The sequence below is a fragment of the Chanos chanos genome, chromosome 8 (assembly GCF_902362185.1).
Source record: "Chanos chanos chromosome 8, fChaCha1.1, whole genome shotgun sequence".
NCBI lineage: Eukaryota > Metazoa > Chordata > Actinopteri > Gonorynchiformes > Chanidae > Chanos > Chanos chanos.
The window spans coordinates 18,269,563-18,287,431 of record NC_044502.1 but is presented as its reverse complement, the minus strand read 5'-3'; the positions used below and the strand labels follow the sequence as shown (position 1 = coordinate 18,287,431).

The 17,869-nt window shown below is 42.7% G+C and overlaps 1 protein-coding gene across 1 annotated transcript; it reads right to left on the bottom strand.

Annotated features, from left to right (window-relative positions):
• Window positions 1-5,661: 5,661 nt before the first annotated feature.
• Window positions 5,662-16,177, bottom strand: fez2b (fasciculation and elongation protein zeta 2b). The gene is made up of 8 exons (XM_030781611.1): window positions 15,793-16,177; window positions 14,005-14,113; window positions 13,774-13,887; window positions 12,488-12,632; window positions 10,679-10,944; window positions 9,673-9,748; window positions 9,484-9,549; window positions 5,662-8,194 (listed from the first exon to the last, which is right to left on the bottom strand). Exons 1-8 carry the CDS (start codon window positions 16,086-16,088, stop codon window positions 8,178-8,180), a joined length of 1,089 nt encoding a protein of 362 aa, XP_030637471.1. The 5' UTR covers window positions 16,089-16,177; the 3' UTR covers window positions 5,662-8,177.
• Window positions 16,178-17,869: the final 1,692 nt, after the last annotated feature.

Sequence of the window (17,869 nt, the reverse complement as noted above, 5' to 3'; positions counted from 1 at the left end):
ATATGTCTGGACAGTTCATAGATTTGTTGATACGTGTGACATAATCTTAGGTGTCTCTTGGTCAGCCAGGTGGGATGTTAAAAGTGCGAGCCAGATGACGGAACGATGTCTCTAAATTCATAAATGTCTCTGTCCATCTTTAAAACAACTGCTTCCCTTCTACACATAGTGGAATCCGTGACCGCGTTTATGCCACCGTTGTGTTCCCAACATGCGTGCAGTTTTAAACGGTTTAGACTGTTTTAAAGCAGTGGATTAGTATGCTAGTTGTTCGAAAACGCGTCCGCTTGTTAAAGACTGAGTTACACTGATTTTCCATTTGCTGCTTTTACCGATGGCATTGCTCTCATAGGAGGCAGGTTATCAGTTTGTTTATCGTGTGTCCATAGCGGGCAATTAGAAGAGGGTTCCCGTAAGCCTTTCCCCAGCAACCCTTGGTTCAATGCACATGACGCCACACATCGGCGCGATGACGTCACGATATCATGAGGTGACGTCACGACAGCCTCGATGACGTCACTGCTGTGGCGCCTATAAAAGAGGCGACTCCTCGCTTGTCTCGCATTGCTCAGTTCATTCTTTGGACGGAGTGCGATTATGGGTCAGGTGGTCAGTGTGAAGAAGGAGAAGAAGGAGAAAAAGAGGGCCGGCGGCCTCCTTACCATATTGGCAAGGAAGGCTAAAAAGTGGTTCTGCAGGGCTAAGGTATCGCCTTGCCCTGAGGAAACCACCCTCTCGAGTCCCTCCTCTACCTCTTGTGATCCTCCAGTGCTTGAGTCTTCGGTGATGAGGATATCAACCCCACCGGAAGAGATCGTTCAGTCCCCCTCACGGAACATCAGTCCGGGCTGTCAGATTGATCGGCGCTTGCCCGGGTTGCCGGACAATGTCGCCGACTCAGTCAAGGAGCTGGTGGCTGTGCTTATCGAACAAGTGTTCGAGGACATACTCCAGACGGCAGCCGAGGGGAGGAGAGAGTGGAAATAAAATATATTTTTCTCCTTTAAAATATGTGTCTCTGTGTTTTTTCTTTCCATCTGACATCCTCATAAAAACACATACACACATCACATATCGTGTGTCCATATATATAGCCTATATATATAGAGGCCTAAGCTATATGTATACACACACCATGTAGGCTATACATACGATATAGGCTATGTCTATATTTTGTTTTCTTTACATTTGACGTCCTTATACACACATAGCTATCATGTATTGTATGTCTGCATCTATACATGTATACCATGGCGCCCCGTGACCTCCCCTTTAAATCTCATTGATTTCAACCTGTTCCCGTTAATTAGCAATAAAACTAACGATTCGCAGAATAATTTACACCAATCGCCTAAACAGTGTAGGCTAAATGATTATCAGTGTAGGCTCAATGATTATCAGTGTAGGCTAAATGAGTTCAATGATTTCATTTAGGCTCAATGATTATCAGTGTAGGCTAAATGAGTTCAATGATTTCATTGGTTTCAACCTGTTCCCGTAATTAGCAATAAAACTAACGATTCGCAGAATAATTTACACCAATCGCCAAAATAGTATAGGCTAAATGATTATCAGTGTAGGCTACATGATAGAGTGCATGATTATCAATCGATAATTGCACTCAACGCTGATGCATTTTACAGATAAAAGATCCTGTTTTTCTAACCTAAAAGTTTATTCTCAGAAATTGAGATAACTTTACTTCAATAACCTCCGTTTTTTAACTTTGAATTTCGTGACACAACAAAGCTACTATGTAAAACACATTGAGGGGTTAGTTTTCCTATATGTATCCAGATTATTGCCATCCTTGTTAATCAATTTCACGCCGTAGCTTTCGCTATAGCACACAAGCTTCAGACAATCCACAGTGTTTCCCGAGCATTTAAACTGCAGAATTCATGCAAATCAGACGAGCGCATTTGACATTAGTACTCCCTGAGTTCCGGAAGAACGCGAAAAGTACAAGTATCCACAAATTTCAAGAACATGTGAGTATAACAATTGTAACACAGTTCAGTAAAGAGAAATAATACCATCACGTCATGATATTGGTAATCATTTACTCTGTCTACGCGACTGGTGTCAATTAATTCTGCGAATCGTTAGTTTAATTGTTAATCAAGGCGGATTAACGTGCAGGTTGAAACTAATGATAGATTAAAATTGGAGGTTTCTTCCTCCTCTGTTTCCAGCTCACCAGCCGCCACTGGTACGCTATGGCCTTCATACACGTCGTATATCGTACTTTCAAGAACGAAGTTTTAATCCCCGTTTTAAAAAAATGGCAGTGTGTGCGGTGTATGTCGCGTCTCTCGCAACTTTTTGCATTTTTAGAGTGCAATAAAATATCGGCTGTAATATTCGCGGACTTTGGCGTGGGTCCTGCGCCCCTACCCTTCGTGAATGTGGAGGACCGACTGTACAGCATAGATGCGTGTTTATGTTCCTTGACTGGGTCACACACCATTATGGGCAAGAGGGTCAGGTAAACTGATCTGTCAGCTCAGAGCTTTGTTGCTATGGTGCAAAGGATCTCTCTCTCTCACACACACACACACACACACACAGAGAGGAGCACAGGGAACACTCTTCTCTGCGTCTGTCAGACTTCGTCTGTCTCCCTCAGAAATGACTAAGTGGACCGTATGGACAAGACGTATCTGACTGAACGTGTAGCGGAATGATTTGTGGCTATGTACGTTGTTATTTGACTCCGACGATAAATGTCGCCGTTGTGCAGAGACGGGCTGAGAGATCTCTTCACTGAGCCTGACTCTCACTCTGACACTGTAACGTCGGCCTAATGTTTGTGTAACCGACCCGATGACATTCTAACATCTTAACATCGGCCTAACGTTTGTGTAGCCGGACTGCATATTCTCATGATACTCAGAGCAGGCGTCACGGCGCCCCGACCTGAGATAGAAACACGGAACAGAGCACAGGTAAGTGTGACCCATTTCCCCCTCCATCTGTCTGCTGCAGCACGGATAGTTTCGCTTGGAGGCAGCTAACTGTGTGGAAAAACAGAGCAACTTTATTACGCATTCAAAACGAAGTTCAAACGTTTAATCAAGCCAAATCAATGTCAGAGCGCTGTCAGTTCTCTCCCATTATCATCCTTTAGTCTGTTGGTGTGTGTGTGTGTGTGTGTGTGTGTGTAACTAGACTAAGCCAGTGAGAGTGTATCTGGTTTCCTGTATGATCACCGGCTGGGTGTTTTAAAGACTGGAAGATGCAAGGGAATCCCCATGTGTGGCCAGAAGGTTTATTGGGCTGACTTGAACTCTGTATATATGTCAGTTATCACTACTGATTAACCACTGACTATATATATGGAGACTGAAAATGTTTTTAATATGATGACTGATTAAACAGAGACCCAAGAAAAACAAAGTGTCAGTACAATCAGGTGCATTTATCCTCTTCATCATATCTCTCTCTCTCTCTGTCTGTAGCGGTGGTGTTGCCCACATGGGCGTATGATGATGGAGGTGGAAACGGGGGTGTGGAGGAGAGCGCGGTCTGGCCGTTCTATAGGGAGTTGTGGTTCATGGCAGTGATGAGCCTGTTGGCTCTACTGCTCCTGGCTGCCATGGCTGGGCTTTTACTGCAAAGAGCTGTGAACAAACCGCCCTTCACACGCCAGAGACCCCCCATTATAGCCCTCCCTCTGCAACACAGGAGCCCCCGTGCCTCCAACCCCCCCAGCAACTCATACCTGGTGAGAGAGAGTCATATTCATAAAATGTATTATTACTGGTTATAGTTTAAGTAGTAGTATATGTAATAGCAGTGACCCATTGCTGTAGTTGTAAAACTAGTAGAGGCTGGTCTAACAGTCATGGCAATAGTAATATTAGTTATAGTTGTGACAGAACTGAAACTTATGGATTTTTTAGTTGTGACAGTAGTAATAGTGATAGTAACAGTTGTGAGAATAGTAATAGTTATAACTGTGATTATACAGGTAGTTATAGTGGTAATAGTATTTGTGACCAGTGACTATAGTAGCAATTGTACGTGGGTTCATTTTGTCAGTAGTACTAATAATAGCTATAGTATTGTGGTGGTGAAGTATACTGTGTTAATTGTATTAATGTTGTTATGTAATAAGTATGTAATAATGTCATATCGATGTTTTGTGTGTGTCTGTGTTTCCTCTGTCAGTTTGACACAGTGCCAGACACGACCAGCTCCCCCAACAGTGTCACACTGAAGTCCTTCACTATGCATATGGAGGTAGGACACACACACACATACACATATATATAATAGAACTGAGTGTAAGATCCATAACAGAGATTATTTAAAGAGATAATTCACCAAGGCATGAATGGTCTTGGTCGTAACATTGAAAAAAAAGCAGTGATGATGGCATTGGTCCTGCCTTATAAGAGAAACGTCCATTTGTCAGTTCAGTGTGGGTGTATCCTACAGCAGAAACATCAGTGTGTGTGTGGGTGCGTGTGTATCATTAATGCGTCGCCACTCTGAAAACTGATCGGCCTGCGGGTACTGATTCAGTTGACTTTACCAGTAACCAAATTCACCACCCGACCTGCTGCTTATTTACTGGGAAAATGGCACTTCTCCAGTTAGCAGTGTGAGCACAGTTGGGGAATATGTAACACACACAGTCACTTTTTATGATGTCATCATGTTGTTTCCATAATATTCAATGTTACTCCTCCACCTTTTCCTCCTGTCTCCGCCCTTTCAGGAGGTCATAGACAGTAAGGTGTTAGGGGACGAGCCTTTACCAGATGGTGACTTTGGGGTTGTCACCGTGGAAACACTCCACATGTCAAGCCACGGCCTCTCCCAGAATTCCCTGCATCGCAGTGTGAGTCAGCTGATAGAGAGGAAGTCCATGGAGGGGGAGGAGCCGTGGGATCGCCCTGTCAGAGGTCACACAGGCATGGTGCGCACACACTGATCTATTTACCAAAGATTACAGACTTATTTGGTAGTTTTTTTCGTTTAAGTGGTATGTCAGTATACTGATTGGTTGGTTGTTGTGTAAGTGTGATAAGGGGCTGGTTGGTGGGGGAACGCACGGAATATTGGGTAGATTCGTGGGTGAACGTGCTGCGTTGTAAATTGCTGTGTGAGTGTGGTAACTGATTGGTTGATGGATGAGTGATAGGTTGGTGGGTGAGGGTGCTAACTGGTTGGATGTTGGATGATTGTGTGGATTGGTTGGCTGGTGCCAGATTGTGAGTACTGGTTGGCCTAGTGTTTGTCCATGTTTCTCTTCATTTATGCCAATGAATTTTTTTTTTGTTAGTTCATGGAGGAGGAGGAGTTTGTGGACACCATAAAAGGCTTCAGCACCGTGAGGAAGGAACACACTATGTTCACAGACACCAACCTGTAATCTGACCTGGGACCTCCAGCTCCTGAACACTGACCCCTATAGTAAGACATGAGGAGTAAGAAAGACCTCACCGAGACAGCAGAACATAGGCCGAAGCTCAAAGTCTCAGATCCCATGTGCACATGTGTGTGAGAGAGAGAGTGTGTGTGTGTGCATGTGAGTAAGAGAGAGAGAGTGAGTGTGGGGTAACAAGGTTAAGTAGGTATGTGCTAATGTTTTACTATGTGTATGTACTGATTAAGAAGATGAGCAGCACTGATGACAGAGCTAAGAGCAACTTTCAGTAAACATGAGATTTTATTCAGTCATTTCACAGTGTATGATGCATACAGGGAAACAGACTGTCGTACCCCTAAAGAAAGACGTGGTTATTACACGATTAGAATCAGAATGAACTCATCATACTACCACTTTAATGTCATCAACACAAACAAAAGGACGCTGAATTAATAATACAGGAGTCCATTCCTATCTACAAAATATAATCAGGCATTTACAAAGGCAGCCTTTCCATCATCATGTTTCATATAAATATAAATCTCTGTACTTTTAGCGTAAAGACCCTGCCGTGGGGTCCTAGTACTGATATGTCTGTTATTTTCAATCAGGCAAAGCCAGACCAACTCAGAATGATAGTGATCATGAAAATGATCGTGACAGGACGACCACAAATAATACTTTTTTGTGCCCCAGTGCACTATGGGAGTTGTAGTCCCCAACAGAATTGCTATTTAGTAATGTATGTATTGCACTGTTGTAAGCATTCTCATCTAAGCGTTGACCATGCTCTCAGCCTTCTAAAAATACTAAAATATCACTCTCTGTCAACATATCTACGGGACTTTGGGAACATCTCTCCCACATACAACACAGAGAAACAAGACTACTACAAGTAAAATCCCTTTTTAAAAACATTTGTCCATGACAGCGGCTACGATACATACTGCTACGTTATGTATTCCTTTATCAGCCATCAGTCCTATAGTAAGGACTCACAGGCTACTACAGCTCTAATTCTACACAAGGGAAGAGCATGCAGCCACACACCAGTCTCACGCTTTCATAGGACCCCTTATAGCTAAGGTTACCTCAGCCATAATGAGAGGAGTAAAGTAACCTGGACTCAAACCTCAAGAGAGGGACAGTTGCCTCCCTACAAACGTCACCTATAGCAGGCGCTGACAAACACACGTACACTTACTCCATTCCCAGTGAACAGCCAGTGGGCTCAGGATCGTACCGGCCACAGTGAGAGAGTGAGACAGTGAGCTGTTCTTCATCAGCTGCTCTGTTCAGTGCCTTGTCCCTATAGTAACTGTAATCTGTACCATCATCTGACTACACCTATATACCAAAGCCTTCTCTTCGGGGGGGGGGGGGGGTGTGTGTCCATCACAACACAGTTTGGACTACAGACAGTGTGTGAATGTCTAACTCTCTGGTGAGAATGGGTGTGTTATGGTCACATTATGTTCATAATCACTGAAATACCAAAAGGATCTGAAATAAAACACACACTATTAAACATCTCAATCTCCAGACATCTCCGCTGTCTTCTACTGCACCTCATGTGACATTTCTCAGACAAGTTTGTAACTGCTTCTGCCAGCTAATTACCCTCCTATAGCCCCTTACTCAACTTCACAATAAAATCATATAACAACCCTGGAGAGCTTTCATTGGAAAAAAAAAAGACCAACTGAGTTCCCTTTTCTTCATCACTACTGGTATGTTAATGAGGGCTGGGTTCCATGGCAACAGACCTCTCTGAGGAAGTGATGTCACACAGTGAGGTAAAAGGTTGTTTGCCTAGTGTTTATAAGGGTTGTAAAATAACTGACCCGTGGGAAAGCCCTGCAACTTCAAAACTCTCTAGCCCTCGGCAAAACAAAAAAATTACCTTTCACTTTTAACCTGGACAATAACGCTTCTGGTACTTTTGTTCTTATCAAGTGCGCGTACTATTAAAATGTAATGTTTATATAGTGAAATATTTGAGAAAGTTATTCAAAATGTTCTCATCCTTTGAATTCCTGATATTCAAATTCTGCCTTCAGCTCCTTCCTCCTCACACAGAATATATGTCTGACACAGGACACAAAGGCCACCTGACCAAAAAACTACCTCTGCGTGAAAATCGCAGAAACACCGCTCTATTATGAAAATAGTTCTAATAATTCTATTTAAATATTCATGATAATGAATTTACTTGTTATGCTACACTACTGAGCATGCTAATGGCACATTTAGACAGGCTAACTGTGTGGGTACAACATGCCCTCCATAATCTCAAATGGGGAAAATGTGTTGGACCTTTGGATATTCTTAAGAGAAAATTATACCCCTTTGGAACCCAGACACACAATGCAGCCACACAAAAACACACGCGCGCACACACATACCTTTTACATACCTGGCAAACCTACACTTTTAACTCACTCATACAAACACTGTTCACACACAAAAATCTTTAGTGCATGGACAGACACACACAGGGCAGAGAACTGCATGCACAATGCATACAAAACTTTTCCCTTAATAGGTCAATCTAAGCGAGTTAAATTCAGAGGAATGATGCTGAATGGTTGACACGTGAATATGGGCAAGCTCTAAAAGTCTAAAATCAAACATGAACATTAACCATTAAAACATTAATGTAAGAGAGTGGGCAGACACAGCATCAACTGGCATCCAAAATCACATCCAAGAGACTGGGGCGGGGGGACTCCCATGGACGAGGGGGGGGATTGTCCTTCACTTTTCTCCTCTGGAGAGTTCTGGAAAGTCCTGATGTCTAGGTGGGACATAACACTGCAGAGAGGAGGAGAGAGGTCAGAGCATGTGTCAATCACAAACTGTGTGCCAATCAAGAACTGAAGACCTGAAAACAGCAACAGCAGCTGAGAAAGTCTGACAAATGAAATGAAAGAAAATGGTGAGAGAGAAAAAAAACAGACAGAAAAAGAATGAAAAGAATAAAATGTGTGTGTTTAGGTGTGCTGGGGGGGAGGGGATTATGAGTGTGTGTGTGTGAGTGTGAGCAGTGAGTGTGAGAGAGAGAAAATTTGTGTGGCTTTGGGTGTGTGTGTGTACACGTATGTGTGTGTGTGTATGGATAGGACAGAAATGAGTGGGGGCGCTGTACGGCACAGAGTGTCAGTGGAGGGTGCCTGAGTTAGGGCAGGGTACAATAGTCAGAGACACTAACATGTCACACACACACACACACACTATATCAGTTTTAAAATTATACATATAAATGTGTCCATTATTTTAGTGTCACTCTCAACGAGAGGTAATTCATCAGCCTGGTAAACACTGCCGTCTAATACATAGGAGGAGTCTCACAGTAACTATGTCCACTTCAGATAAAAGTCAGAGGACAGATGATTTTTTTTAATGTCTTCATCAGAGCTGTGATTCATAATACACTAACGGATGGGGGAAATTTTGTTTTCCTTTCTAAGCACATGACATCTACAACACAATGTTGAGTTAATTAAATGGAAACTTGCTTTACAAAGCTGCTATTGATCTTTCCAGACTCACTTTCCATTTGGAGTATGGGGATGCTGTCATACAGGGTGGGGGTTGGAGGCTGTTACCTGGCAACAGCACTGCCATGATGAATGGGGATCCAAGAGCTCTTCGTCTAAGTGTTGGCCACATGCTAACTTTTTAAAACGTTAGCCAACCTTACTAAGACTGTTAGTGAGGAGGAATGACATGGAGCCTCTGTGTAAAAAGTGTTTGGAAATGCACCTGATATGGACAGTGTGCGTGTGTGTGTAAGTTCTGTGACTTGCAGTGATAGCGTCTCTGAGCTAACATGACAAACCTCTGAGGCGGGGGGGCAGTCAGACCAGCGCTAGGACGCAAAACGCAGCATGAGCAAAAATACAAACACACAGACTCTCAAATAAAAACACCAACATGTTCAAATGATCCAGTCCTCTGGATATAACGATACAGAGGGCCAAGTGCACAGACAGGACTAGTACACAGTACATGCTATGGCATATATTTTGATATATACATTAAAAAACAATTTTAAAAAACAAATTAGCAAGAAAAAAAACACAAGTAGTAGGCTGAAGTACCTTTGAGAATGTAGTCCGTCAGAAGACTGGGAACTCTGTCACTGTCCTCTCGCATGGCATTTAAAACTGTACACACACACACACACACACACACACACACACACAGATATACATGAATGTGAATGTAAAATTAGATAAAATTGATAGAACTGCATATTTTGGTTGAGAGAGAAGTAAGAGCTGACTAACTCTTAGTGAGAATTTGAAGATCTTCCACAGATGGAGCTCCAGCCTTGTTCTCATACGGTATCACTGTTGTCAGGTACTGCAGAGACAGAGAGAGAGACAGAGAGAGGGAGGGAGAGAAATTACATTTGACCCTGACAAAAAAAAAAAAAGAAAACATCAGACATTTGGGGAAAAAAGAGAAATAAAATAAGAGTATGACAGTGTGAAAGATTAAATAAATACAAAAAAAACCCCAAAACAGTATGCGTGCCCATGTCTGCTGAAGAAAAACTGAAAACATTATGTCTTCATCCTCTGAAAAGTGCTGATCACAGCTCTGCCTGCTGATTGGCTAGCTAAAGGTTGGGGGTGGAGACTCTTTTGAGCAGCAGCATCATGGCAAATTAGAGCAAACATGAGGAAGTGACAAATGACAAGATTTGAGGTAGAGGGAATGACAAAGTCTGCTCCAGACATGCAGGTTATATCCATGCACATGAGTGTGGTTCCACTGCAAGGCACAAGGAACGAAACAGGGGGAAAAAAGAATAAATGAGAGATGAAAGCATGGAGGAGGAAAAACAGGAGGAGAGGGGCACCTGCTTGTCCCCTCCAGTACCCCCGAATGTCTGACGCAGACTGTTCTGAATTACAGTGGAGAATCCCTCCATACTGAAACGCTAGAGAGAAAGAAAGAAAGAAAGAAAGAAAGAAGAGGCCACAGGAGGATGGGAAAGAGAGAGAATGAATGAAGAAGAAAGAAAGATGAGTGAAAGTTAGAACCAGAGAAAGAGAAGATATTTTCTAGAGAGACTAACAGAGTAGGCAGGGAAAAAAGTCTAACACACTTTCCCTCTCTCCCACCCTCTCCCTCTCTCTCTCTCTCTCACACACACTTTCTCTTGCATGCACATACACACCCTCCTACACTTTGTGGATGGAAATATGTGAATGGCTCTGATGTCTCTAACATGCACTGTACACTCCTTGTAAGGCAGTAGGGGTGTGTGTGTGTGATTCTCCTCACAGTTCCAGGGACGTGTGTTCTGTCGGTTTTCTGCCCTCCAGTGCTGCTCTTCATCTTCCTCTTCTTCCTTAGTCGTTCTCTATGTTCTTTCTGTCGGTTCTGCACATCAATCAGAACCGAAATAAAGGAGTTCTTCACCTCCTTCTCAAACTCCAGCTCGTCTCTCAGAGCCAACTGACCAATCAGATCCTCCGACAGACGCCGGATAGAGCACTCCACCTCCTCTAGCTCCTCCCTCAGCTCAGACACACACAGACACCTCAAACCTACAGGAAAAGAGAGAGAAAAAGAGAGAGATATTGAGGATTTCCTTTTTTCCAATTTTATTTGTATTATTCAGATATGAATAGAATACTGTTTCAAGAACTCAGAACTCAAACCATCTGTCACATGGACCTGAAAACCACTAACAAACAAGCCCTTAGCGCAACATCAGCCTAATGCCAACACTGCTGGAGAGATTCACATGAGAATCAATGCGGCTCAGTCAGACAGAACCAAACTGGGACGTTGGGGAAGTGACACTTAATGGCAGTATAAGGTTAGAATGGCACTGGGTCTGATGAAGCACAGACAGATCCTGACCAAGGACGGGCTGAGAGACCACAGCTCGAGACTGTCACATGACTTATTCACTGTGAAAAATGTAAGCATCTCCACCACTTCTACTTTGATGAAATGAATAACATATTCCCAAACTTGAGTGAATATGTCTGATTCATTTTGGGTGAGGGAGGTAGCAAAGCTATTCCTGCCTAAACGTGTGGCAGTACACCATACAACACAGAGTGACTGACAGACACTCAACACCATCACTGTGCCCTACTCAACCCAACACAGCCTGACTGACAGAGACTCAACACCGTCACTGTGCCGTACTCAACCCAACACAGCCTGATGGACAGAGACTCAACACCGTCACTGTGCCCTACTCAACCCAACACAGCCTGACTGACAGAGACTCAACACCGTCACTGTGCCCTACTCAGCCCAACACAGCCTGAAAGACAGAGACTCAACACCGTCACTGTGCCCTACTCAACCCAACACAGCTTGACGGACAGAGACTCAACACCGTCACTGTGCCCTACTCAGCCCAACACAGCCTGACAGACAGAGACTCAACACCGTCACTGTGCCCTACTCAACCCAACACAGCCTGACGGACAGAGACTCAACACCGTCACTGTGCCGTACTCAACCCAACACAGCCTGATGGACAGAGACTCAACACCGTCACTGTGCCCTACTCAACCCAACACAGCCTGATGGACAGAGACTCAACACTGTCACTGTGCCCTACTCAGCCCACTTAATCAGGTCTGTAATTAGACTGACCCAGAGTGTCCCCATAAACACCCCTTTTTAACCTGTCCACTGTGTATATTAATTATACATATTGTAGGAGTACATGTACACATTTGCTTGGTTTACCTGTTAGTATAGCAATGAGCCAAACACATCTTTTAGTTATGTAAGATGAAACCCCATTTAGTATGTGTCTCACTGTTTGTGAGAGAAATACTGTGTGTATAAAATACACAAATATGTGCCATGCATTTTAAGAGTGCTGACACACACACACACACACACGTACATGTATGACTTAGAAGGAAGATAGTCATTCATGCAAAAACATTTAAATACAGCAACACTATTACGCAACACACACACACACCACAACTATTACTCAACATAGATTTATTACATAATAGCGCGCGCTGAAACACGCACGCACGCACGCACACACGCACACACACACGCACACACACACGCACACACACACCCCATACAGCTAGCTCTACTTACGCTCCTCGTAGCTGTTGGTTGAACTGGAGTGCGTAAATGAACGTGTGGACAAATCAGACTGGGATGGACTCTCATCATCATCATCATCATCATCATCCTCACCATCTACTGACTCCTGCATCATCTCCTCAATCTCTTCAATAACCTAATACACACACATAGTCACATAAAATAAACACACAGGTAGTCCATTCACACAGAATAAAGGTGTCAAAAACAGAATTATCCCTGCAACGCAGGAATGAGCGTCAGAAAGAGAAAGAGTGTGTGTGAGAGAGTGTGTGTGTTTGTACCTGTTCAACACTAATCTGATCTGGTATGATTGTTTTTAGGCATCTGATATATTAAAGTGGCAGAATGTGTATGATAAATGTAAATAACTATTGCCTGCGCCCAATGTATCAACCAAATTACTTTATTATCAACAGAAGTACTACACACAGCCTATTAAATAAATGGATGAATTGAGAACATATCAGAGACACTAAATAAACAGGCAGTTCCAACAGAGTGGCAAACTGTTTGAAAAACTGTGATACATTTGAAAAACTGTTTGCTGTTAACAAGAAGTCAGCTGAACAAGCAGCATGATGCAAGGAAAACGTCCACACACCCTAACACCTTAAAAATGACTGGTGCACACTCAGGCGGTGTGGCCCTGATTGCCTTGGCTTTAACCCCTGTCCGCACTGCAGCTCTGCCTACAGAGTCAGTGTTTAAAACACTCTGTAATTCTCTCTCAGAAGGATTTTAGATTTATACACACTGCAAACGACTTGTGTTTTATCTCAAACAAACACTGACAGACTCATCACATGACAACAGGCTGTGCGCACAGTAAACCCTCCTCACTGTAAACATATCTGACTCACACTTTTCATGATTCTTTTTTTGGATGAACGAAAGCCAGTTACTGATCTCATACTTGGAACTGAAATTGTCCAGCTGTGATCTACATATACTGTGATGCTGTGGGTGGATAAATATGAGTGTGTGTGTGTGTGTGTGTGTGTATTACTGTGCTTGTGAGGAGCATGTGTCCTCATTAGAGTGGGAATACGGGGGAAGGAAATTTAGCAGGGAGGAGATCATGTCTCTTGGTTTGGGTTAGGCATGCCAGTGTATAGCCACGATGAAATGAAAGTCAATGAATACTCAATGAAGACCAAAGTTAAAACAATGGTTCCTCAGCAACTGTGGCTATGATCGTGTGCGCATGTGTGCTTGTATGCACGTGTGTGTGTGTGCGCACGAGCACGTGTGTGCATGTGCGTGTGTGAATTTACCTGTTCTGCAGTGATCAGTGGCTCCTCTGTCACTGATACTATGATGTTGTGCATGTCCAGTTGTTCTCTCAATTCCTCATCATCAGAAAGATCTATATTCAGACTATCCTGCTTCTGAAACACACACATGCACACACATACAAAACTAGTTAAAAATATATGCCGCTTTGTGTATTTAGCACTGAGTTAAACAAATGTAAGTGTAGACAGATGGATGGATGGGTGGATTACCTCCTGCTCTCTGAGGTTCAGTGTAGGAAGATGTAATGAGCGAGTGTGAGAAGTGCTCCAGTCCACAGGCATCACGTTACCATAGTTATCAGTCAATGCATTCCAGATCCTACAGCGAGAGAGAGAGAGACAGAGACAGACAGAAAGGTGAAATACTGTAACACTATGTTGTTATACAAATGTATGTGTCAGACAGTATAAGAGACAATAAGATGCTCTACAAACTGAAATGTTTTCTCTCTTTCTGTGTATCAGCACACGCGTATCCTGTCTGTTTAGTCACAGAGAAATTACACACTACATACACACAAATGCACACAGACATACAAACACGCACACAGCCAATTACAGTTTAACACAGCTGGGCACACTGAAATGCTCTCTCACATTCACCATCAGGAATTGGCAATAATTTTCAACTATGACCTGAGACGGTCACAGCTTCACACAAATGAAAAGAGAGGAAAAAAGCAAGAGAGACAGAGAGAAAGAAAGAGAGAGTGCAAGAGAGAGAGAACACACTCATGCATGAATGCATCAAGGTCAGATTCTTTGCTCTGATATGTCAAGAACATTTAGCATCATATAGGGCTGCTTATCCACACACACACTCCTGCTGAATCACGTGTTTAGAAGCCTTGCCTAGAATAAGGACATCATCAGTGCTATTAGCTGCAGGCTTTTGTCCATTCTGAATCAAACACACACTGTTCCCCTGTCGTTTCTGCTCTGTGTATGTGTGTGTGTGTATATGAGAGAGAGAGAGAGAGAGAGAGAGAGAGAGAGAGAGAGAGAGAGAGAGTCTGTGTGTACTTTCTATAGGATCTAGAGACAGCCCTCATTAGGAGTCTTAAAGCTCAACCACTCAGAAAAACTACAATCGGTCTAAATGTCCCATCCAAACGGATCTGGCTCTATTCTGCTCTCCTGGTTCTGCCAATGTGAGCTGGATATTTCTGAAGGCTATCCAGTGCGTTGACTGCAGGATCTGTGCTGACACGTTAACTTGGCTGAACTTTAGTCAAAGTTCCCTCACAGTGACTCTCATATCTGCTATCAAAACTCAATCAGAAACATCATTTCCACGCATGCACACATTTTACGTTTGCAATTAATTTAAACCACTGAGACAAACGCCAGGCTTAAAGCAATAATTTAACGTATGTGTGTGCATACGTATTGGAAAAGTGAACAACAGCACAGGTTGATCGTTGCCACTGTCCCAGGAAACTTCACAGGAGAGTCATCCCCGTGCTCCTGTCACATCCAGTGTTGTATTACTCCCGATCACAGTGTTTATATATGCCATCGGGAATGTAAAATGTGATGGATATCAGAAGATGTCTCAGCAAATAAATGCAAATCATTGCAGTTCCCGTGCTATTACAGATAGTACATTTAACAACTGTAAGCCTCTGTCCATCTTATACTCAAATTTTACACTGGCGCTTGAAGTGTGTGAGCCTACAAGCAGGCTATCACAGAAACACAACTAGAATTATTAATAACAACCCATCTTACCCAATGTTTACACATAAAATAAGAAGAATGTTTCTGTTTGCACGTTCCATAATCAAATAACTTAATTATAATCAGGAACACACACATTTACTAATTAAAAACATGAAGTAAGATGACAAAAGCAAAGAAACCATAGCAACGTGCCAAGCTAAAGGCTTAGCTATATGCTAACAAACTGTGTTCGGATATTTAAACAGCACTGATTACAGATAACAGCAGGAAGCTGGTTCGGGCTTTTCATAGTAGTCAAACAAACAAACAACATACTCGTCATCTTTTAAGAAATTCTCCTCCGTGATGGGCTTAACCGGGGCGATGTTTTCGGTGCTGGTATTGTAATTTCGGAAACACACGGTCAGTTTCTGGTCGAAATCGTTGACCAGGTCCTCCATTGACTTGAAGCTGCATATCTCTCCTGAGAAACTGTTGTCGAGATCGGAGAAGTCATCAAGGCCCGACGTGTCAACCAGGTTAGAATTGATCTGGTCCAGTCGGTTCGGAACCTCTTTAAACTCGTTAAAATCTTGCCAGTCTTCGTCAAACTGAGCTAACGGCGCCGCCATGACTGACTGTCCGCCTGCCGCAGCCCCGTCTCCTCGGGATGGACTGCGCTCCGTTTCGTCGAAAGCTCAGCTGAAGACAGGCAGGCGAATGAAACCTCACTCCCCCTCTCTCTGTCTTTAACGGAAAAGAACTCTGCCTCGTCTACTCACTCTGACGTCAATAGCGTGGTACCCCCTCCCGCCCCCTCGCCGCACAGCACCACTATGCTATCAAAGCGATACGTTTGCACGGGTTTGTTTTTCTTTTTTTCCCCCTGTTGGTTCAAAAGCAGGTTTTAGTAAAAGCAGCTTTTCACCTTTTCTGTTAAATGTAACAGACAATATATACTTTATTTTTAAATGTTGCCTATCATATTAATAGTGGATGGATGGGTGGATGGAACCGCCAACATATGTCCTGAAAATGTAATATTTGAGTGAGTGCTTTGGATTTACTCTGGTCTACCCATGACACAGGCGATGGGGGCAGAGTTCGCCGCTGAAATCAACGAGCATCGATGACGACATACTCACGACTTCCCCGTGCGCCGAGATATGTTTACCTGTGGTTTACCTATTGGCTCGTGCTGCAGGTTAAAGTTGTTTCCAGTTTCAGCGAACATTTCCAAATGTTTAGGCGCGTGCTTCGCAGGATTAACGACAGTGGATAGTTATACAAGCTTATTAACAGCTTGTTACATAATTTATACCTTACACGAGAAGAGTTCATTCAGAAATTTTACCATGCATGTATCACTAATACAAATTTATATCTATTTATATTGTTTATTCAACATTTGCTGACTGAGATCAATATACGGACATATGACACCCATGGTTGGCACGTTTCCCCTAGCGATTGCGAATTAACAGCTCATAAGTGCGACACAGTACATTGCAGTTATGACCTCACATTTCATAATTGTGATTTAGTATTTCGTAGTATGAAAGAATATTTCTAGTGTCTGGTTTAATATTCGACAGCGCCGATTTAATATGTCAGAGTTAGTAACTGAAGATCACAACCATATGTCTTATAATTGACTTCATAAGAGTGACAATTATAGGCTGTAAAGCACCTACCCTCCACACATATTTATAAACAAATGATGCTAAAATTAGAGAAAGTAAACAACACACTTGACTCCTCACACGTTTTAGATCTATGTACAGCCCATGCACAATGCACTTTCTTTAGAAGAATGGAAAGATTTGGCATACAGTACATTTCAAATAGTGCAACTTGAAACAAAATTAATGAAAGAAATGATCCACCAAGAAAGTGTGATAACATGCTGCAACTGAGCATCATACTGCATGCTAAACTGGAATTTTTGGATTTTAAATTACAGTTGCAACATTACAAAGTGGCAACTGTGAGATGTTAGAAGCTAGCTCTGAAATATTTTGTCACAGCTCTGAGATGTGGTGCTGTAATTGCGACATATGAAGTTGAATTTGAGAAATATCAAGCGTGATGACTTTGCAGCATCTCTTCAGCATCTCTTCAGAGTGATTCTGCAAAATTTTCTTCATGTTTCAGTTATGCTCTTTCCGTTAAAGGTCGCACAGCTTTGTGGTCTACCAGGCCACTGATCATGGGTGAACATGCAACACAACTTGTGCAGATGTCAGAATCAACCAGAAACCATGTGTACCGTGACAGATTAACATATAATCCAGTTTTCATGGATTAAAAAAAAATGAAATCTAATATCAGATTTTTGACTTTTGATATTGATTATTTCTTGTATATTTGAAGACGCAGGAGATTAGGAATATTGCCTGAATAAGTCTGTGGC

Coding starts and splice junctions, on each gene's coding strand:
- fez2b (XM_030781611.1), bottom strand. CDS start 16,088: ATGGCGGCGCCGTTAGCTCAGTTTGACGAAGACTGGCAAGATTTTAAC. Junction 9,749..10,678: donor GAACACACGTCCCTGGAACT/GTGAGGAGAATC, acceptor CTGTCTCTGCAG/TACCTGACAACAGTGATACC. Junction 9,550..9,672: donor TCTTCAAATTCTCACTAAGA/GTTAGTCAGCTC, acceptor GTGTGTGTACAG/TTTTAAATGCCATGCGAGAG.